This window comes from Heterocephalus glaber, unplaced genomic scaffold (assembly GCF_053883595.1).
Source record: "Heterocephalus glaber isolate CG9 unplaced genomic scaffold, H.glaber_assembly_v1.0 deba00001600, whole genome shotgun sequence".
NCBI classification, from domain to species: Eukaryota; Metazoa; Chordata; class Mammalia; order Rodentia; family Bathyergidae; genus Heterocephalus; species Heterocephalus glaber.
Genome location: NW_028258372.1, coordinates 8,017,785 through 8,038,704, shown reverse-complemented (window position 1 = coordinate 8,038,704; position 20,920 = coordinate 8,017,785). Strand labels below are relative to the sequence as shown.

At 37.2% G+C, this 20,920-nt stretch overlaps 1 protein-coding gene and 1 pseudogene across 2 annotated transcripts in view; both read left to right on the top strand.

Moving 5' to 3' along the window:
- The window catches only part of Wdr64 (WD repeat domain 64), a 146,137-nt gene extending 129,776 nt beyond the window's left edge, over window positions 1-16,361 (top strand). Inside the window, exons 23-28 of the mRNA XM_004853474.3 lie at window positions 1,307-1,416; window positions 5,980-6,168; window positions 9,786-9,891; window positions 12,587-12,667; window positions 14,070-14,183; window positions 15,798-16,361. Coding sequence (XP_004853531.1) covers window positions 1,307-1,416; window positions 5,980-6,168; window positions 9,786-9,891; window positions 12,587-12,667; window positions 14,070-14,183; window positions 15,798-15,899 — 702 coding nt within the window. The 3' untranslated portion in view covers window positions 15,900-16,361. The remainder of the gene's footprint in view (window positions 1-1,306; window positions 1,417-5,979; window positions 6,169-9,785; window positions 9,892-12,586; window positions 12,668-14,069; window positions 14,184-15,797) is intronic.
- Window positions 16,362-17,877: 1,516 nt separating this feature from the next.
- Window positions 17,878-20,648, top strand: LOC101703155 (phosphatidylinositol 5-phosphate 4-kinase type-2 alpha pseudogene; annotated as a pseudogene). Its single transcript, XR_015444508.1, has one exon. The product of XR_015444508.1 is annotated as a phosphatidylinositol 5-phosphate 4-kinase type-2 alpha pseudogene (transcript).
- Window positions 20,649-20,920: the final 272 nt, after the last annotated feature.

Below are 20,920 nucleotides of genomic sequence, written 5' to 3'. Positions count from 1 at the left end.
AAATCAAGTTAATCTGGCTCTATCGCAACATTATTATTAAAAAGAAAGTATATAGAGTACAGATATCCTGAGATAGGATATTCAGAACCTCTCCACAATTGTCCACATGGTTATATATATACATATACAGAAAAAACAGTCCTAATTTCTGATTAAGTTGTAATACATAAAAGCAATGCAATGAGTTTCAACCAGAATTTTTGTAAAAATAGGAGAGAATGGACTGGAATGGAATGCAATAGAATAAACATGTTAGCATACATTACACCTAGTTAAGAATCCTCTTGTGAACCTTATTTCAGATACATGTTAGAGAAACACTTGCCTTAGAAAATGCCATCCTTTGCCATGAGTTCAAGGCCAGCTTGGGCTATATAGTGAGTTCAAATGAGCCTAAACTACATAGAAAGACCCTGTCTCTAAAAATGAGAGAGAGAGGGAGGGGGGGAGGGGCGACAAAGAGAAGAAGGACGGAGGGAGGGAGGGAAGGGAAGAGAGAGAATGAGAATGAAATGAATGCCATCCTAAGGCAGAGAAGGAAACCTTGGGTGAACAGACACGTTTACACAGCTTTCAAACATCATGAAGTAGCAAAAGGCAGATTTTTATCCTGATTCTTTGAAAACAGCCAGGAAAAAAAAAAGAGTCATAAGGTCAAGACATTTAGGAAGAATTGTACCTCAACTTTGTTAAAGTCTAAATGAATAGAAGATCATAGAACCTCAAACTGCCAGAACTCTGGTTACACAAATGTCCCTAGTAGATTACCTAGGAAAGAATATGGTCTTCGTGGGTTCATCAGTGGTAGACAGGATGTTACTGCAGAGCAAGCTGCCTAGCTAACAACTCTAGTTTATATGATTTAGAAATGTCTTCTGAGGCCCATTATGGGCTCCAAACTTGAGGATACCTGAAGGGACATACCAATCAAGCCTCAAGATGTTTTTGAAAGAGAATCAGCTGAACCTGTTCTCCCTTGTAGTATATGCCACCCACCCCATACCCAAATGAAGAACAAAGTAACCAGTGCTTTCTCTAGATAAAATTTGCAAATAAGAAAGATCTTTGCCAATTTCCACGTTGACCTTCACTCACAGCTGTGCTTCCTCTCATCATTGGCTTTATTCACACTCAGTCTCCCCAGCCCTCTCCTAAGGCAGCTCTTTCTTCTAGTTATCTAATTACCAACTAAATGAATTCCTAATCCTCATTTACCTGACAAATAGCTCTTTAATGAGAAATGGTTTTGCTTAAGATTATAATTCTTGACTTATTCCAAAGTTTGTATCTTACTGTTGTTATCTAGAAATTTAAACAGGTGCTCTCATGGCGTGCTCATTCTTCAGCAATCGTTCAAGTGATCTACGTGGAAGACAAGCAAATGGTGCTTACTGCCTCCGTCGATGGCTCCGTCAGGTAAACCAGGACAGTTTCTTACTGCAAACTCAGATTCTGAGTATGACAGGTAAAAGCTTTTATGCTAAAGTTGAAGTATTCGGTTAAAATGCAACCTTGGTAAGCTGATTTTAAAAAGGTGACACTAAGGGGCTTTGAGAAGACCACCATTGGTTTGGAATTTTTTTCTAAACCCAAGGAAATAAGATGCCATACTCCTCAATGCTAAAAAAAAATGATAAATACTTTCAATAGAAATGGTTTTCAAAGAATTAAACAAGATGAACAACTCAGAGAGCTACATCCAAGCCTCAAGAAAGAGGCTTAGGATCAGAAATCTCAGAACAGCATAGCAAACAGCATCTAGCCAGGCATGGTGGCATGCACCTGTATTCCTGACGAATTAGGAGGCTGTCCCAAAAGGATCCCTTGAGACCAGGAGTTTTAGGCCAGCCTGAGCAACTTAGCAAAGCCCTGCAAATATCTTCAGAAAACAAACACATAGAAAAGAACATCTAATACTGAGGAAACTAACTGGTCTTCTTTTTTTCATTGATGATGTGATTGATTTTACAAAGCCTGCTTATTTTTAATTACCTAGATAATGCTAAGTGCATACTAACAAAGAGCTAAAAGCTCACACACATACATGAAAAAAAAAGGAAATGTCGTGACATTTCTAGAGACAGATTACTGCTTACGTGAAATACCTTAGATTTATGGTAATGAATTATGTTCTAAAAAGAATGAAGTTAGGTAAAATTAAGAGAGGTAGAGTGACTTCAAAGTATATTAGAGAGTTTAAACATAATACAAATGTAAAAGAAGGAATGTTTTATGTTTCATGAGAGCCCCTGGACTGAAATTGAATAGGCCCCAGTTAAAAATGTGGGCTTGAAGCTAGAAAGTTAGGCAGGAACAAAGTCCTAGAGTGTCTAATAGGCATTGCTAAGGATTTAGATTTTTACTCTGAACATTAACTGATTTACATTTTTAATCTTATTTTTTATGGTGTTGGGGATCAAACTCACATGCTAAGTAGTCTATCACTGAACTACATCCCAGCCTAAATTTATATTTTTAAAACATAAGGTATGGAAAATGGATTGCAGGACAGCAAAAGTAGGAACAAGGAGACCACTTAGAACTCTATGGTGAATATAATGTCTTGGATTAGATGAGAGGCAGCAATGCTAGAGGTAAGTGACTTAAATTCAAGACCTATTTGGGAGGTAAAATCAAGAAGACATAAACTTTAACTGAGAGCGAAGTTAAGTGTCAAGAGTGACACCTGGAAGATACAATTAGACAACTATTGGTGTCATTCATTAAGAAAAGACTTGCTGGGCTGGGGATTTAGCTCAGTGGTGCTGGCACCTGCCTTGCAAGCGCAAGGTCCTGAGTTCAATCCCCAGTACCCAAAAAAAAAAAAAAAGAAAAAGAAGACTTGCTAAAATACTTAGAATGTGGATGGATGAAGGAGAATTTTTAGAAAGGTTGAGTTCATGGGGAATCTCTAGAGCCACGGTGTTATTTGGAAGTAAATAGAGATACTTCCACTGTCAGAAGAGGGGCCTACTTTATTTGCAGAAAAGATTAAGAACATGCATTTTCATTATTACAAATATCTTTACCAACTGAGTCTCATGGTCTCTGCTTCAACTTATTTTCAACAGACCATTGGTAGAAGTGTTAATTAGAGATTGTAACACACACGCACACACACACACACACCCATTAAGCACATATATAGAAGCCTCTGTTGTTGTGAATATTCCCCAATTCATCTGTTCAGCCTGCCATAACAAAGTAACTTAGGCTCTGTAATTTATAAACCATAGTTCTAGAGGCTGAGGTGTCCAAGATCAAGGCATCAGCACATCCAGTGTCTAAGGAGAACTCACTCTCTGTTTCATAAATAGCATCTTCTAGCTAAGTCCTTATGTGGTAGAAGGGATAAACAAGCTCCTTCGGGCCTCTTTTTTAAGGACACTGCCACACTTTGAATGTCCGTACCAAAAGTCATGTTGAAATTTAATATCCCCATATGAAGTATTAAGAGGATGGAAATTTAATGTGACCATGGCATTTGGAGGTAAGGCTGCAAGGAAGTCATTAAGGTTAAATGAGGCTCTAAGGTGGGGTATAATCCAATGGGACTGTGCCATAAGAAGAGGGACCTGAGCTGAGGAGCTTTGTCTTACCCTGTGATGCCCTGTGCCCCCTTAGGACTCTACAGAGAGACCCCACCAGCAAGAAGGACCTCACCATATACAACCACCCAATCTTGAATGTCTCAGACTTCAGAACCATGAATTTAATAAGCTTTTATTCTTTATACATCACCAGTCTGTGGTATTCAGTTATAGCAACTGAAAGTATACTATTTTCAAGGGTGGAGCCCTCAAGACCTAAACACCTCCCAAAGGATCCATCTCAATACCGCCACATTGGGGATTAGGTTTCAGTATGTGAACTGAGTGGAAATACAAACATTCAGACCACAGCACTGCTCAAACTGGCTACCCTTGGCAAGGAAAAATTATTATTTTTTATTCCTTTAAGTGGAAACCTTTCTTGATATTCAGTTCAAAGAACCTCACTCTATTAATAGCTATCTTATAATATAGCTCTCTTCATAACCATAAGCCATGTCCTTTTGCTAATACTAGCTACCACTTTCTAAAGAGGCAGGCACTTTTAACATTTAAATACTGTGAAAAAGATGATAATTTTAATAGGAAATGAGCATAATTGAATCTTAATACTGGGATATAGGACTGAGATCAGTGTAAAGATAAAATTTCAGAGAGGCAAATTAAGGTTGCAGATGGCTAAGGGTCCATATATAAGGCCCAGGAAATCAGACTGAGAGGCAGAATCAGTTATTTGAGAAAATGCCACATGAATCAGGAAACACCCTGAAATAAGGAGATCAAAAGTAACTTCAGTCAGGGGTAAAGTGGAATAAATTTAGAGTTGAAGCAAGTCCCTCTCAAATTTCTGTGTTTAAAGGACTGATTCTTTTCCCTTTGGTAAGTGCTCTGGGAAGAATATGGCATCTCTATAGTTCTGGGGAACTAAAATATGGGAGAGATATAAGATATTCATGCTAAGTCCTCAAGACACTGTCAAATGCTAGGAGTCCCACCTGGATACTCCTGCTGCTGCCTTCTCAGTGTCAACCTCAAAGAGAGGCTATTGGACTTTGTAAAATCTACCATTAGTTCTTTAGCTTATCCTTCTTCTGGATCATTGCAACAAACCACATTTCCAACTTTGTTCCTCTGAGGTTGAAATCAAGACATTGTTCTGGAAATTGCAGAAAGAAATACATGGAGACACAGAATTTGGGTAAAATTTAAAAAGTTTACTTGCAAGTAGGCAAGACCGCCAGAAACTGGTCTGGTCAGTGTCCGCACCGATGTTTGTTCAGTTTCCCCTTTTATACCCTTTTTGGTCATTATTTCATCCCTAGTGGTCTTTGTTGAGTAAGTAAAATTCCAGTTCCTGTTTAATGGTTAATCACAGGTGGTTCCTGTTAATGGTTATAGTCTCATAAACACATGACAGTTAAAGCACATATATTACAAATTTGCCCAAGCATTGCAAATTTGTTCTTTAGAGTTAAGATGATATCTATAGTAAAGCTACAGATCAAAGAGTCATATAATCTTCACTTTAAACAACAAGAGCAACGGGGAAAAGCAGGTCTTAAAGGGATACACTACCTATTTTGCTTTTACAATTACTTTAATGTTTAACTTCCTATGTTATCTAAAACATTTTCCCTATCAACATAAAAGGAAGATCTTCCAAACACTCTTTTATCTTTCCATAAGGTATAGAGCACACACTCCTGCTAATGATATTCTATATTATTTTAAACCACATCAGCTACTATAAGGGACCTCTTGAAGGAAATTGATGTTAAAATGAAAGAGCCACTTCTTTTGACATCCTATATCAGAACTCAGCTGTAAAAATTAGTGTGGTGTCTCCACAATAATAAGAATTGTGGATGGAGTTTGAGAGGAATTGAGTATTGCAAAAAGCATCCCTAGGTCTCTCTTCCCACAAGTTCTAATGGTGTTGCTCTTTTTTTTTTTTTTTTGTACTGGGGATCAAATTCAGGACCTTGCACTTGTGAGGCAGGCTGTGGCAGCACTGAACTAAATCCCCAGCCCATAATGGTGTTGCTCATATGAGTAAACAGCTGGGGAATAGCCCATTCCAGGACTAATTCAACTAATTGACTATTATTAGTCAATGTGGCTTCTGATTAGCTTGAATAAGCAGTGTTATTTTGGGAAAAAAATCTGTTCCTTGTTTTCTGGCTTTGATAAATGAGTATCATAAGTACAGGTTCAAACAGCCATTTCACAAAAAAATATTGTGCATTGGCATTCTAAGTGATACAAATGTTTACATAAGGATTAGCTCCACAGGACTTAGCAGGAGGAGACATAAACTTGCATTTGAAGTCCTTGATGGACCAGAGTCGTCTATACAAGATGGTCTACGAAGAGTCAGTTCTCCTGACTCCCCCATTTACTTCTGCCCTCCTTTGCCTCCTCCCCCCAGGCTGTGGCATGCCTTCAACGGTCATTATTGTGGATACTTTGGACAGCAAAGAGTCTTTGATTTATCACAAACAAGAGATTTCATCTTGCCATGTGATGTTACTGAACTTCCTATAGAAATAAAAGAAGAAATCAAGTTCACAGAAAAGAAGCAAAAATATGAATTTCCTCTGATACTTGACCAGCAAAAGTGAGACCATTGTTTTTCTTCAGATGAACAGATAAGAATTAAACTGTTATGATATTGTGACTCTGTGCTGGACATGAAGGATCCAAAAATGAAAACCCCAAAACTTTTCAATAATTTTGCAACCCAGTGTAAAGGAGATATATGTAAACAAAAAGCTATAATTCCATATAGTAGTACTTCAGGGAACATCTAATTCTAAATAACCAGTAGGTAAACAGGACTTAACTAAGGAAAACCAAAGATGTGACTGTCTAAACAAAGTAACAGTAATGAAAGGCTATGATATAGTCTTTTAACCTTGGAGTCCAAAGGGTTTGTGGGAAAGACATGATAGGAGACAAAGCTAAAAAGTACAAGGGCCAGGGATTTAGCTCAGTGGTTCCACCACCTGCCTTGCAAGCGCAAGGTCTTGAGTTCGATCCCTGGTACCAAAAAAAGAAAAAAAAAGTACATATCACAGTGGGCTTTTTATGAGCCAGTGTAAGAATTTTCAGTTTTATGGAATGCACTGTAACAGAATACACACCAGGAAAGTGGGTGGGAAGGGAAAGATAATGAGTTTGGTTGGAAATTAAGTCTAAGGTGTTTGTGGAACCTCCAGTGAAGGTCTAATGAGCACCCCGATGGATGTGTCTGGCCTCCTAAAAGAGCTCACAGCTATAGACAAAGATTCTGTAGTAATAGTATGGTAGTATTCTTCACTATGGATAAGTCACTCTGATCCCATGTGTTGAATGAGAAAACCTTAAAACTATGGAATAAATCCAGAAAGAGCCCCTAAAAAGCAGGTCAAAAAAGAGATACTACGGGCCAGGGATTTAGCTCAGTGGTTCCGGCGCCTGCCTCGCAAGCGCAAGGTCCCAAGTTCGATCCCCGGTACGAAAAAAAAAAGAAAAAAAAAAAGAGATACTAATGAAAAATTTGAGGTGAAATAGCTAAGATATTGAGAGGAAGAACTACAAACAAGCAACATAATGGAAATTTAGTAAAGAGAGAGTTGTAAGAGGTATAAAAAGATCCACTTGTGGAAGGTGGGAGAGGTCACATATGATGATGGAAAAATAAACACTGGGTTTGACATGAAAAGATCATTGATAGCATTAAGAAGGTAATTTCAGAGGAGTGATGAGTAGAAATCTCATTGAAATGATTGAGAAAAAAAGATATATGAGGTAAAGATAGTAAAGAGTACTTTTTAAAATTTAAATTATATAGATTGATGAGGTAAGGTATTATAATTCAATACATTTATACAATGTATAATGATCAAATCAGGGTAGTTCAGTTTTTCCTCCTCTTAAACATTCTCAAAAAATTTTGTGAACTAGTACAACCACTGTGGAAATCAGTATGGAGAGTCCTCAAAAATCTAAAAATAGAAATTCCATTCAATTGAGGTATCTTATCCAAACAGCTAAAGACACCGTATTACAGCGATACATGTATACCTTGTTTATACCAGCACAACTCACCGTAGCTAAATCTTGGAAATGGCCTATGTGTCCATCAAAAGATGAATGGATAAAGAAAATGTGAGATATATACACATACTACTCATCCATAGAGCAGGATAAATTTGAGTCATTTGTAGAAAAGTGGATGCACATAGAGACAATAATGCCAAGTGAAATAAATCAGATACACAAGCATAGTTTTTCTTATATGAGAAACCCAAAGTATAAATTATTTTAAAAACAAAATAAAAGATAGATGATAGGAAACAGGAAGGTAGACCTTTTACAAATGGGAAGGGAATCTGAAAGTGGAGAGGGAAGGGAGAAGAGGTGAGGGGAATTAAAAATTATTGAAATATGATATGTATACGTACCAACTCCCTATGATGAATGTATTCATTATGTATAGCAAATATGTACTAATAAAAAAGAAATTTAAAAATTAATGACAAGCATAAAATATTTTAAATTGTTGACATGTAATAATTATGGTTCCGTGTTATATTTCAGTACATGTATATAATACATATTAATCAAATCAGGGTAATTAATGTTTCCATTCTCTTATCATTACTTTGTGTTTGATGCCATCAGGATTATTATGGAAAACATCTATCAAATATATAATTAATAGCAAAAGAGGCTGAGAAGGGTGAGGGGGAAAGAGGGAGGATAGATACCAGGTACCAAAAACATAGTTATTATGGATTGCTGTTTTGAAAAAAAGTGAATAGCTCTAGGACTGGAGGAGAATTTGTTTCATAGGTTTGCTTGTTTGGGGGTAGATTTTGATCATGTCTAAAGGTATAGAGGAAAAATAGTTCTCCAGTAGATAATAGAATGTGAGTGAGAAGCTGTTTTTGTGCTTTTGCAAAGTTCAGCTGTTGTTTTGTTTGGGCTGTGGTAGGACACAGTGAAAGAGATCAGTACCCATCTGAGCTTTCATCAGCAGCATAGCTCAGAACAGTAGATGTCTAAATATCTTGCCCTCAGGGGACCAGATCTGCCTAGAAAATCAGACTTCAGAGAGCCAAACAACAATGATTTACACAGGAGAAACATCAGAGGGAGTTTTCAAAGATAGAGTCCTTTAGAGGAATCCTAAATGAATCAAAACATGGGAGACGCAATGGCATTACCTGATACAAAGGATGATAAAAAGTCTAAAACTAGGAATTGAAGCTAAGAATCAGAAGCCGCCCAGAATTCAATCAAAATCCAAACAATTTGGGAACAATAGGTGACTACCAAAACACTATTGGTGTGCTCAAAGCTTGCTTGGGCTGGCCAGTAAAGTGCACTGGAAAGGAGGCCTGGCTAAAATATAAAAGCTGGTGTAGTAGAACCCAAGCCTTAAGATGTGGTAAAGTTCATGAAGCAAAGTTGATCATCCCTGTCTTTGGGGCAATTGCTTAGACTTAGCATTCATAAATCTTAGCACTTAAGACTAAGCACTAAGTCGTGTGATTCATGAATATGTGTCTCTTTCCCTATATTGTGAGTTCTTTGAGAACTAGGGTCTTATTTTATACACATGGTATCCCTAGCTCTTAGCCAGAACCCAGGAGGACTCAAAAGACATTTGTGGAACAAATAAAGAGTGACTAATAGAGAACATTATAAGCAAAGTTAACAAATGCAAATGGTAGGTGCAGAAGTATGAAAGGGTATGGTATATTTGAGATAGCTTAAATGTGGGATACATGCTGACATTGTGTTATTACTAAATGATTTTACTTACCTGTAGCAAAATGAGCCTTGTCCCATAGAATGACTCTGTCTTGGGACACAGTATTTATTGTCTTTTAGAAATGATGTTAATACTTAGTTATGACTTTGTAAATACATACAGAATTGAGTCTTAACTGTAAGGAAAATTTCACTATGTCACACAAAAGTCAAGCATTGAATTTATGAAAGTGACTATTGATGAATTTAATTACATGGACTGTTCATCCAGAATAAAAACCATTGTCGTTTCCCTAGAAAAAGATCTGGGAAGCTAAATGGAGGCGGGTTTAGGAAGCATCACTGGGACTGGTGCCATGTGAGCGGAGGAATTTGGGTGGCAGAGATTAAAGACATAACAGATATTTGATTAGTTGGCCCAGAGTAAAAGGCAGAGGTATATACATAACATTTTTCTTGTATCTTTGTATGCAGATGGAGAAAAATGAGCTCAACAACTTTACTTCCCAAACATAAACCTCCCAAGGCCTTTGAAGTGCAACAAGATTTTAAGTTTTTCAAGTCTCTTTCTTCTCCCAAGGTAGCTAAATAACAACAACCATAACAATCAATCAATCAACCAATCAATCAATTAAGTTTTCTATTGATCCTATTGCAAATTGCCACAAATTTGGTGTTTTAAATAATATAGGTTATTTTAGAGATTATCTGTAGGTCAAAAGTTTGACATGCATCTCCCTAGCTAAAACTGAGGGGACATCAGAGCTTTGTCTTTCTGGAGATTCTAGGAGAAAATCCCGTATTCCTTTGTGACCCTTTCCCTTCTCTTCAAAGCCAGAAATGCCGTCTGTGTCTGACTGTAGTTGAGCGTCCTTCTGATCCAGCAGGGAAGATTCTCTGCTTTTAAAGATTCATATGATTAGGGCCGGAGATTTAGCTCAGTGGTTTCGCCGCCTGCTGCGCAAGTGCAAGGACCTGAGTTCAATCCCTGGTACCAAAAAAACAAAAACAAACAAACAAAAAAAAGATTCATATAATTAGATTGGTCACACCTAGATAATCTAGAAAAACCTCCCCATTCAAGGACCTTAACATCAGTCACATCTGCTAAGTACTTTTATACAATATATAGTCAATACATAGAAATATTCACAGGCTGGGCTAGGGAAGTAGGATATGACATCTTTGTAGTCATTCTAACTCTCACAGTCACATGTTTATTCAGTGCAGAATTAGCAAAAAAGTATTCTGTTGTTTATTCTATTCTATTTTTAACACTAGGTAATTAATTAGTTAAAATTGATTTCCCCAAGTTCATCTACAAAATAAATCAAACATACCAATCCAAACTTGTCTTCCATTACTAACCTATGACTACTCCACTTGCTATAAATAATTGTTTCCCTGCATATTCTTCTCAGTCTTTGCCTCTGTGACCCAGTTTACCTCGGATGTCCTTGACCTATCCATAACCTCTCTCCACCTGTCCAGGTCTACCCTACCTTTATAACACATAACTGACAAAAAGCTCCTATCCAAAATGTATAAAGAGCTCCGAAAGATAAATGAGAAAAAACACAGTCCAATTTTTTTAAATGGTTTAATAACTTGAATAGATGCATCACAAAAGAAGAAATGCCAATAAACACATGAAAAGTTGTCAATCTTATTAGTAAACACATCAATAACATTATGGGATACCACATTAAACCTACAAGACTGGCAAAAATAAAAAATTCTGATGACATTAAAACCTTTGGCATGGCATAATCGGAACAGTAATTTGCTGGCAATAGTGTTATAAATTGGTAGAACCACATATTGTATGGTAAATAAGCATACCGTAATAAATATATTTTCTAGAGAAACTCCACTTAAGACACAGAAATAAGGACACTGTGCTTAGGACCCAGAAATAAGAATGCTCAAAGCAGTAATATTTGTACCTGAAAGAAGCCTAAATGCTCATCAATAGAGTAATGGCAAATAAGTTAAAGCATATTATAACTACACCATACTACACTATACTATACTGTACTATACTATACTATACAGCAGTAAATGAAAATGTAGTAACACCTACTTGAATAATGCTTCAAATACTACTGAATGAGAAAAGTTTGCATGAGTGTCTATGTAATGATTTTAGTTTTGTGTATGTAAAGGCAAAAGGCATATAAAGTAAAATTTATAAATAAGAGCAACAGAATTTGAAGCACAAAATTCAAGGTAATTATTAATGTCTGAGGCAAATGGGCATTGCATCCTTCTCTTACAGAATCTACTTCATATTTAATGTTTCATAGTTAATACTTTTCAAATAAAACAACTTTCAAAAGCCCTACTTTTCTGTTCAAACCGAAATCAGCAAGTTTCTTTTCCCTGAAGGCAAGGTAGTAGGCACAGAGTGTTGCATCAAACAGAATTAAGTGTAATTTTATGTAAATTATTTTCTTTTTTTCTCATTTTTTCTCACTTCTTTTTTTCTCATTATTTCTCTTTCTTTCATTTTTTTCTCACAATCCCTCAAAGAGTCACTGTGAGGGTTAAGTGTCTCATAATATGTTTACTTAGCATATTCAATGTTGAATTAGAATTATTTGTATCCTTATATCTATTTCCCACCCCCACCACTAAATCATAAGCTCTTTATGGGCAAAGATATCTGCATAGCATGTAATAGACCCTCGGTTTTGTGAAATAGGATTGAAATAGTATGACCTAAAAATACAGGTTGGCAATCACTTTTAATCTTCATTCAATTCAGAGATAAGAAATCATTTTTAAAACAACAGCTAAAATATTAAATAAATTTGGGAAAATCTTTAGAAAGGTTTATAGAGCCCTTGAAACAATCAAATACCCCAGTAACTTTGGGGTCTTAGTATTGCAGTTGGCTAGTAAAATTAAAAAGGTTAATCTTAAATTTGGTTGAAATACGTTTCACTCAGAATTCTCTGATTTTCATCATCAGTCTCCTTTTATTCTTTCCTTTTCATCTTCAGTGATGTAATATTAATCTATTAACTTATTCTCTGTTGATTGACTGTTGTCATATTGTTACCAGTAATAATGATGTAACAGCACTACTTCTTATATTTGAGTACCATCTGACTACATTTACAAGCTCCTTTGATTCTCGTGACTGGTCAATAAGGAAAAAACTTGACTAAGATCACTCATCTAGTCAGTAGAAGACTCAAGATTTGAACTAGGTGTTTTGCCACTGATAGTATGTGCCCTTTTCATTAAACATTCATTCCTATGTTTTTCAGGTTCGCAAAAATGCCTTGGAAGGTTTCATGACTGAAAACAGAGATGCTGGGATTGTTTTTGGTTCTCTGCCTATCTACAGGGTAAGTCAGAGATTTCTAGAACTAGAGAGGTGACACAATAGTGTAGACTCTGACCCTACACATCCAAACAAGGTTGGGAAAAATCACATAACCAACCTTCTACTCCATAATTGTGTAAATATATGGCATCCAATCCCAGAAAAGTCTTGGTTTTATGTGTCAAAGGCTTGAATCACTTGCCTCTGCCATTCCATGTGGTAGCTGTTTTTAACTTGACATGGAGGCTCTTTGTTGCCTACAAGTAAAACCCAAACGTTTAGCCTGGCATACAAATCCTCTTTGATTGAGCCTTTGCTAAAACTGTTTGATCTCATTTTCCAACAGATTCTCTCCATACTCTCCATATACTCTTGTCGATGTAAAATAATGACTCTGCTTTAAAGGGAATAAGAAAATAGTTTATTCTAAGTCAAATATGAGTGACCATATCCTGAATTGAAGTTACCCTGAATGACATGTTCTACCATGAAAAAGTTACATGAACTTTTATAGTCCCAAAACAAAAGAAAGTCATAAATCAACACATTTACAAATTGCATTGGTGAGACCATCAGGTAGAGAGGCCAGAACAAAGCAAGCCGATCTCTTCTGTAGGCTTACAGCATCTTATGAGCACTGATATAAGATGTTATCTTATAGGATTCTTAGCTTTACTGTTGGTGGGGGCTAGAGGTCTGCTCTATGTTATATTCCAAGCTTAATGTTATATTCCAAGTAGTTTGCCTAATAGTCATGAGGGTGTTAGGTCAGAAACAAAAGTTAGGACAAATGGCTGTTAAAGAACCTAAGCTCAAAATATTAGCTCAAAATAATTTTGGTTCTCAACCTAGAACATTCCATCACTGCATAATCATGATGTTCTAGCCTGCCAAGCTCAGGCAGCCTACAGGACCTTTAAAATAGATGCAGCTTCTTCAGAAAACTTCAGTTCACAAGTCCACTCATGTCAAATAATTTGCCATTCTCTAAGCATCGCTGGGCTATCCATCACCTCTGAGACTATGCTTGTGTTACCCCTGCCCAAGATTCATCCACCCCTTGTTTCTTTTCAAGGAGTTTTCCTACCTCCAAGTCTTCCACTCTAGGTAAACTACTTGTTAAAGAATTAATCCATGAGTCCAAGAAATAATAAATCAAAGACCAAATATTTCAACTTAATGTCAACTTATATCTTAAATATTACTTATCTTTTCCAAGGACGTGTTCATTGTAATAGGAATCAAAGATTTAAGCTACCAGATGATACTAAGGTTGAACTATCAATAATCAGTCATGGGCAACTGGGAGGGGGCTGTGGTTTGAAGCAGATGGATCTTCTCACCCCTTATTCTGCCTTCCGAAATGAATTACAGAAGTGATCATTTTAAATATGTCTAATTCACTTTTTACTTCTGGGTTCCAGGTACCAAGCCCCACTACTCCAAGATTCCTTCCACTCATTGGTGTAGAAGCACAAAGAGAGTCATTGGACAGTGCTGCAGCAAGGAAGAAGGGAGGTCATGTTCAACATGAAAAAGTAAGTTAGTTCTAACTCCCCCAGGGGATTCGGATTCCACAGTCTATCTCCTCTCCATCTGTTTTTTTAATTATTTCTCTGTTTCCAGAAACATTCTAAACCTAAAATTATTTCAGTTCATACTCTTTTTATGAAATTCTAGATGTATGTTATTGCACTTACTGGATGGAGTGAAGACATTGGTCAGCAGATTCTGGCTCGCCAGCAAGAATTTTTCCCACACATTAACAGGAATAACATAGAAGGTTTTCAAGTTTACAGTGTCCCTTTAGAAGTGATTCCTTTAATTTTCACAATAAGTACAAAGAAAATGTTAGAGTTGGTGAAAAAATTGGATCCTAAAGCAAGGTGAAGTGACTCACTAAAGATCACATACAATTTAAGTAATGAGCTGAGATTCTTTACTCCAAATTTCATGGTCTAGTAAACCATAATGGCCTATACAACTCAAATCCTATCATTCTTCCACTAGTCCTGGAAGCTTTCATGGGCTTAACTTAATTTGTGGTCATTTATCAAGATGTTAAAATAGATTAAACATTAAAAAGATGATCATGATAATTTTTATGTCTCCTTTCCAAAAATTTGGATAGAAAGGAAATGGGCTTTATTGTCTGCAGCCAACTCAATAACAGATAACAAACAATGACAACACAATAATTTTTCAAAGCTGTTTTAATTTGGGTATTTCCACCATAATTTTTAAGGTGCACATTTAATCATCAACTCTACCAATGATTCAAGTAAGAATTTTTCGCAATTCTCTAAAATTTTGTAAAAATTAATTTACTAATATTTGTAAAAATATTCTTTACTTTTGTTTTAAGTAATGGACTAAATACCATGGGGTACAAATAATCCAAAACTAAAAAGTAGTCATAAAAATACTTGTATTGGGCTTTATAATTCATATAGTTTGTGCCCCATATTTGCATTCTTATTTAAGTTTTATCTCACCTGATATTAAATATGTTTTCAAAGTAAATACTAAGTAACAGAAAGAAGGCAGCAGCTGGGCATGGTGGTGCATACCTGTAATCCCACCTACCCCAGAGGATGAGGCAAGAAGACTGTGAGTGTGAGGCCATGTGCTCTCCACTGCAAGTGCTGGTTGAACATTCCTCACAAAAGTAGGCATTTCTTGATCCAAAGTTTTAAACTAAATGAGTTCGGAATTTCTTCCAAAATATCCAATTCAAAGCAAACTTTCATTTCGCATTTGTGTGATCATCATTTGATTTTTCTTTTCCTACCAGTCAGTACACTCTGATGCTATTAATATACAATAGTAATTATTCATTAGCTAGGTCTTGCTTTGTTTTGCTGTGAGCCAGAGCTTTCCAGATTATGCAGCGGAGCTCCAGAATGGATATCTGCCCAGTTAAGCAGCTCTACAATTTCTGCCCTTTAGCTCACTCTTCTGGACCCCCATCTCCCACTTTTAATACTTTTCTCCCTGGGGACACACGATTGTTAAGTGCAATAACTATACTTTTTTTTTCCAGGAGGATTAAAATATTTCTGTAATGGTGAAATAGGCCTCTGAAAAGTGTGATCTGACTGTGACTCTGAAAACTGCACCCCTTACTAATTAACATACCCTTTATTTCCCAGACGTCACAGAGAAAAAGTCTGAAAAGAAATTTAGTTCCACAAATAAACCTGGCTTCTTCCTTCTTCCCGGCCTTGTCCAAGCAAAGAGGAAATCCACAATAGACCACTGCATATAAGATGACAAATTCTGGATGATGCTGTGGGCTTCATCTCAGGAAGACAGTGAAAATCCACTAGTCACCCATTTCCAGACCCACAGCCCATCCTATTGATGGGAGAGACTGCTAAAGGAGCTCAAATGATTTCAGCGCTGAACACCAAGAAAGCAACAAGCAGCTACTTTGCCAACTCCTTTCATATATAAAAATTCATGTAATAGGCAACATTTCTTGTTTACTTCAACAAAATGACCCATAAGGAAACAAATTAAGTCAATAGCATAAGTACCTATTTATATAATATGGTTATAGATGATTAGCTTTCTAATCCCTCTCACTGTTCATCTCAGTCCATGACCAGAATTATTACTAGAATGTATGTAGTGAGAGGCAACTTACTTGGGGGCTATGCTATGTGGTACACAAACAGGATTATTCTTAAAAAGAAAAATGGGCCAATCAGGGCTTTAGTTATATTTTGCTTCTTCATTTAGCAGAATGTTACCTGGGAGAAAATGCTCAGTCTCTTGATAAAGTCATAGATCATTTATATTTAATTTATAAATAAGTCCAGATAAATAGGACTTGAAAGATATCTGAACATGCTGGGATTCATCTTTTATTACTTGATTCTGGTATTTTGACCATATGATGACTGTCACCAGTGGATATGTACATAAAAATGAAAGCATCTAAAATGATCACTAAGTGAGATTTTAACCCTGTCCAAAACATGAAGAAAGTATTAGCATTGAACCCTGAGGATTATCTTTCCTGGGCCTCTTCAGGAAATATTCAAAACCCAAGTAATAAAAGTGCTCCCATGTTAACAGTCTATTCTCCCCAAAGCACCAGTCTACTCGGTAAGAAAAAAATGTCCCTTAATTTTTAATTCTGATTTTCCATTTTGTTTTATGATTTTTTGTCTTGTGGGACTGAAGATTGAACCCAAGAGAGTGTTGAATCACATACCCAGCCTTTTAATTTGTATTCTTTTTGTTTTGTTTTGTTTTTTGTTTTTTCAGTTTTGAGACAAGGTCTAGCTAAATCCAGGCTGGCTGGCCTTCAGCTTGTGCTCCTTCTGCCTTAGTCTCCTGAGTACCTGGGATTACAGGCGTGTGATGCCACATCCAGCTGGGTTTTATAATTCTTAAAATCCCAACATGCTGGGGAAACTAAGGAAATTTTGTATTCATATAAACTCCACACTTACACATTTTTATGTTTACTCATGAATGTTTATTGCTAATAGAAACGTGACCATTTATCCTACTGCTTTATCACTTTTTCTTTAGGTATTTTAATTACACAGAAATTAAAGTTCAAAAAGAAAATACTGAGCATTAGCATTTTTTATAAAATTTAAAATAATATGTATAATTTTCTTAAAGGAAAGAAGAGACTCTGGATAAAGAGTATAGTCGTGATAGTTGTGGCCCATCAACTGCCTGTCCGTACCTAAGTAAGCCAGGAAATATTTTTCTGAGAGAGAGAGAGAGAGAGGGAGAGAGAGAGAGAGGAGGGAGAAGAGTTTAGGAAAATGATTCTGTTTCCAATCTTTCAGCCTCAGTTGCAAAAAGCTACCTTATCCCTTGGCATAGATTTCTTAAAGTAAGATGATGTTGAATATGCTGCTAAGCACTCAATTCTTTTAATACGGCATTCAGATGCTAAATTAATGTCTTCTACACTTTTTGCTGGAGGAATTCACTCTTAAACCTCTTTTAAGAGAAACACAATTTCTTTGGGAGTGAGGCGGAGCGAAGGCGGCTGCCTGCAGGCCAGTGTGAGGGGAGGGCATCGACCGAAGAGACGCCAGGGTGACCCCGGCAACCTGGGTCCTGCATCCTGGCGAGCAAGACCAAGACCAAGAAGAAACCCTTCTTTCCCTGGCAGAAAGTGAAGCTGTTTCAGGCCAGGGACAGGCTGCTCAGTGTCCTGATTGAGGGAGGGGGGTGTGTCAACCACTCAATCAATGAACTGTGCCACGTTCAAATCCCTGTCACATTGATGCCAGGTGGCTCCAAAGCCTATTCAAATATAAAGGTGGAAATCACTTTTTAGCAAAGAAAACGTGGGCAGCCATTTCAAGTTCGAGGAGTACTGCCCAATGGTTTTCTATGCTCTGCCAGAGAGGTTTGGAAGGGAGGCCAAGATTTCCAGAATTCCCTGACCAGGAGTTCACCCCTTTCGAAGGACTCCCAGGCACACAGTGGGACTTGTTTCCACACTTCCTGTGACAAGAGTCACATCCTCAAGACCCTTGCCAGTGAAGATGTGGCCGAAATGTACAACGTCCTGAAGAGGTACCACCCTCATATAGGGGAACGTCTTGGGATTACCCTTCTTCCTCAGTTCTCAGCATGTACCACTCTAAGATTGATGGAATTGAAACATAATCACAAGAAATATGTTCAGCCTTTGTTTATCTGTATCTTAAAAATATGACTTCAAGGACTCCATGGTGGCTAGAGAAGCTGGGGACAAAAGGCCAAAGAACTTCCAACTTTAAAGGATAATGATTTCATTAATGAAGGCCAAAAGATGTATATTGATGACAACAAAAAGGTGATCCTGGGAAAACTGAAAAAGGATATTGAGTTTCTTGGCCAGTTGAAGCTCATGGACTATAGCCTTCCGGTGGGAATTCCCAATGTGGAGAGTGCCAAGCAAGAGGGGGTAGAGTGTGAGGACAGGAAGGAGAGGGGGAGAGTCATGGTACCCTCCAGGTTGGGAACCCACATAGCCTGGGATTATGCTGAACAGCTCACCACCCATAGTTCCAGGCAAATTCAACCCAAACACTGATGTGTATGGAATTAAATGCCATGAGCACTCACTCAGGAAAGAAGTGTACTTCATGGTCATTACTGACATTCTCACTCATTACGATGCAAAGAAGAAAGCTTCCCACATTGCAAAAACTGTTAAACCTGGGGCTGAAGTGGAGATCTCAACTATAAACCCAAAATAGTATTCTTTGGACTTTATTGACCATATCTTGACATAACCTCCTGCACAGCCTTGAGTAGACATGAATGTGGGACGGACAGAGGGGACTTAGGTGTAGGAAAAAGGAAAACCAAACTCAATGAAGCACTCATCTTGCAGGAACCAAACCTCTTTGTTTACACCTTCAGGCCAAAATGACTGATTTGGGGGCTACTCGCTTTAACAGCTAACTGGTATTTCCCAGCATTGTTCTAGCTATTTCTAACTCTGTGTGCATGTACGTGTGTGTGTGTGTGCATACATGTGCTTGTGTGCACATTTTTAAATATTTAATTAATTAAAACCAATCAGCTTGAATCAGAAAAAACTGATTCCAGCTGTGGCTGAATGAATGGATCAATGAATGGGTACATGGGGGAAAGAGGGAGAAGGAAAAAAGCAACCCTGTTGGCATCACCCAGTAAACTATGGATCAGTGTATTTCTTTGAGTTGAAAGATGTGACACAGCATTCATAATAATAATGAAGATAATCATGATGATAATGATAATCATAATGATGATTAAAAGAATAACAAAGCAGGGGCTGGGAATTTAGCTCAGTGGCACCATGCCTGCCTCATAAGAGCAAGTCCTGAGTTTGATCCCCACTACCAAAAAAAAAAAGAAACCAAACAAAGAAATCATTGTGAATTACACTTCTACCCTGCTGTCCTAGTTACCTTTCTCATTGCTAAGACAAAATACCTGACACCCAAAGTTAAAGGAGGAAAAGGTTTTTAGTTCACAGTTCATAGAGGATTCAATCCATAGTCAACTGGCTCCAAGGCAGGGTGGCATGACAGAGGGGCATTGCAGAGAAGAAGCAGTCCATAGCATGGCCAGCAGGAAGCAGTAGAAGCAGCAGCAAGCAGTAAGCCTGCCTTCTTTCCAGCCCTTTATATTCCATTCAGGTTACAAGTCTACTGATGGGTCAATCCACACCCAGGGCAGAGCTTCCATTATCCATACCCAGAACTATGCTAAACCAATTTAGTTGTCACACACTCTAATCCAGCATCACATACCCATGATCCACCTACCTCCAAAAAGCTCCACCTATGAGCACGAGGATTGGGGGTACATCTAGATACAAACCATAATACCTACACTCCTTAATAGTTGTCACCAAGCCCCCAGCCCTGAATTTCCATTGAAAGACACCAATACTGGAGTCTCTGTGTGTATTGGCTTGGGGTTCTGTTACCACATTGTCAGGATTCCCAGTGCCCCAGAATACTGTCTCCCTCCAAGAAGCTGATGCTACAGGACTCTGTCTACATTTTCACATCCACAAATATCCCCAGGAAAACTGCTTGCTTCTCTTTTCTTGCCTGGAGACTCTTCACTGTTACATGCTTAAGTCGCAGTATAGGAATTCTAGCTACAAACAAAAATGAAGCTTCCCTGAAAGATGCATCCTGCTCTCAATTCTCCTTTGACTGAATGCAAATCTGAATTCTAAGAGATTTGTTTGGCCATTGTTTTAAACAATGGTATTTTGTTACAAATTATCCCTTTAACTGAACCCCTCAGTTTTACTGTTTACATTATTAGGAAAACAGTGGTATTTTTAATCTAAACTTTTAATATACAGCATGTGATTTTTGAAGTTTACATGTAGAGTCATTTTATAGTGTATGTGAAATAATATTTCTCATATTCTGAAATATGGCCTGCAGTCGTGTTTTTGAGTGAATGTTTAGTTCAATGTATATGGCAGATAGTTTTTTACAATAAAAGAAAAAAAAGATTATTTTGTCTCCTCCAGATGTACATTTATCAACCTGATTTTTTTTAAAAAAAAAGATTTAACCCAAACCCGGTTATGTAAGTTTATTGCCCTAAACTGCGCTGATTGTGTTTAATCAATTTAAAAATCACCAACATCGATTGTGTATCTACCAGCTTTCCTGAATTTTCTAAAAAGGTGACAAGCTGTAAACATTAGACAGTAGGTTATCAATTTATACTCTGTGCTAAAGCTGTGCCTTTAAAATCCTTTAACGTCTTAAAACATAAGATGGTTTTTGTA